The sequence below is a fragment of the Propithecus coquereli genome, unplaced genomic scaffold (genome assembly GCF_000956105.1).
Source record: "Propithecus coquereli isolate 6110/MARCELLA unplaced genomic scaffold, Pcoq_1.0 Scaffold68, whole genome shotgun sequence".
NCBI classification, from domain to species: domain Eukaryota; kingdom Metazoa; phylum Chordata; class Mammalia; order Primates; family Indriidae; genus Propithecus; species Propithecus coquereli.
Window position 1 is genome coordinate 3,874,826 of NW_012152840.1, and position 1,192 is coordinate 3,876,017.

General features: G+C 31.9%; 1 protein-coding gene across 1 annotated transcript in view; it reads right to left on the reverse strand.

The window, feature by feature from the left end:
* Positions 1-1,192, reverse strand: part of PTPRK (protein tyrosine phosphatase, receptor type, K) — a 471,942-nt gene that overhangs the window by 139,397 nt on the left and 331,353 nt on the right. Inside the window, exon 9 of the mRNA XM_012660791.1 lies at positions 717-918. Within this exon, the coding sequence (XP_012516245.1) occupies positions 717-918 (202 nt within the window). The remainder of the gene's footprint in view (positions 1-716; positions 919-1,192) is intronic.

Genomic DNA, 1,192 nt, shown 5'->3' on the forward strand with positions numbered 1-1,192 from the left:
AATAAATAAGATAAAACATTACATAAACTTTAGTAAATTTGGGACATATTACAATGCTAATTCCTAGAAGAATTTAATCAGGTTTAACTGAAGATTTGACTGAAGGAGAAATAAGATCTGTAAACAATCTAGTCAAATGCAAACTATGCAACTGTGAACATAATAGAATGTAAAATTTAATTATATTTGTTTATCAACTTAAAATTCTCCTGCATGTTCCCATTTTGAAGTTTAGATGCATTTATGTAAGATTCCTAAGAGAGAAAGAAAACCTGTATTTGTTTAAAATTATCAGAACGTCAGAGAAAATGGAAAAAAGACAAGACACCTGGTACTAATATGTTAGAGCTAGGGTCTTTTACCATTCTTTTGATGAAATCCATTTATAGTAAAGCTCTGATACCGTAATTACCAATTCCTCAAAAGTATAATAAGATCTATTAGCATTTATAATGAACTCTGAAAGATTTTTAATAAAGATATAATGTAATCTTTTAAAAGAGTATTAAAAGTGACTATTTGAGATATGTTTGGGTTTGGACATATAATCAATAATAATCTGCATTCAAATAATTCTTTAAAATACCTTCAATCAAACATATTAAAGATTCAGTGAGCGAGATGAACTACACTTGGTGTGTATGTGATTCTCCAAGACATGCTATTACAAACCAAGAGCATGATCAATTCTGTTTGTACTTAAGTCATTTGCATACCTGAGATATTGGTGGTCACATTGATGGCTGTGGCTGGACCAAAGCCTTTGACTGTGCTGGCTCTTATGAAAAACTGGTATGTGGTTCCAGGGTGGAGATGCATAAACACATGGTGTGTGCTGTTCCATAAATTTGATACAGTCTGGGGAGGTCCAGCCACCGGAACTGCAGGATCAAATGATCTTATGCTGCTATAGCTGATCTGTTTTAAGAAATATATTTCCTATTACCTATATATCCAATATAAGTAATAATAAACTGTAAATAAACCCTTTTAAAATAAGGCAGTGTGAAAGGGTGTCCATGTGGAGTCAATCATAACTTTTTTCCACATCTTTTCCTTCTCATTTTAATATGGTTATTCTTATCATTCTGCATTTATCTCTCTCCCTCTATCATCTTCCTACCTATAGATACACCTAGAGTTATATCTGACCAGACCAATATACATCTATTTTCTTCCACCAAAAAAGTCA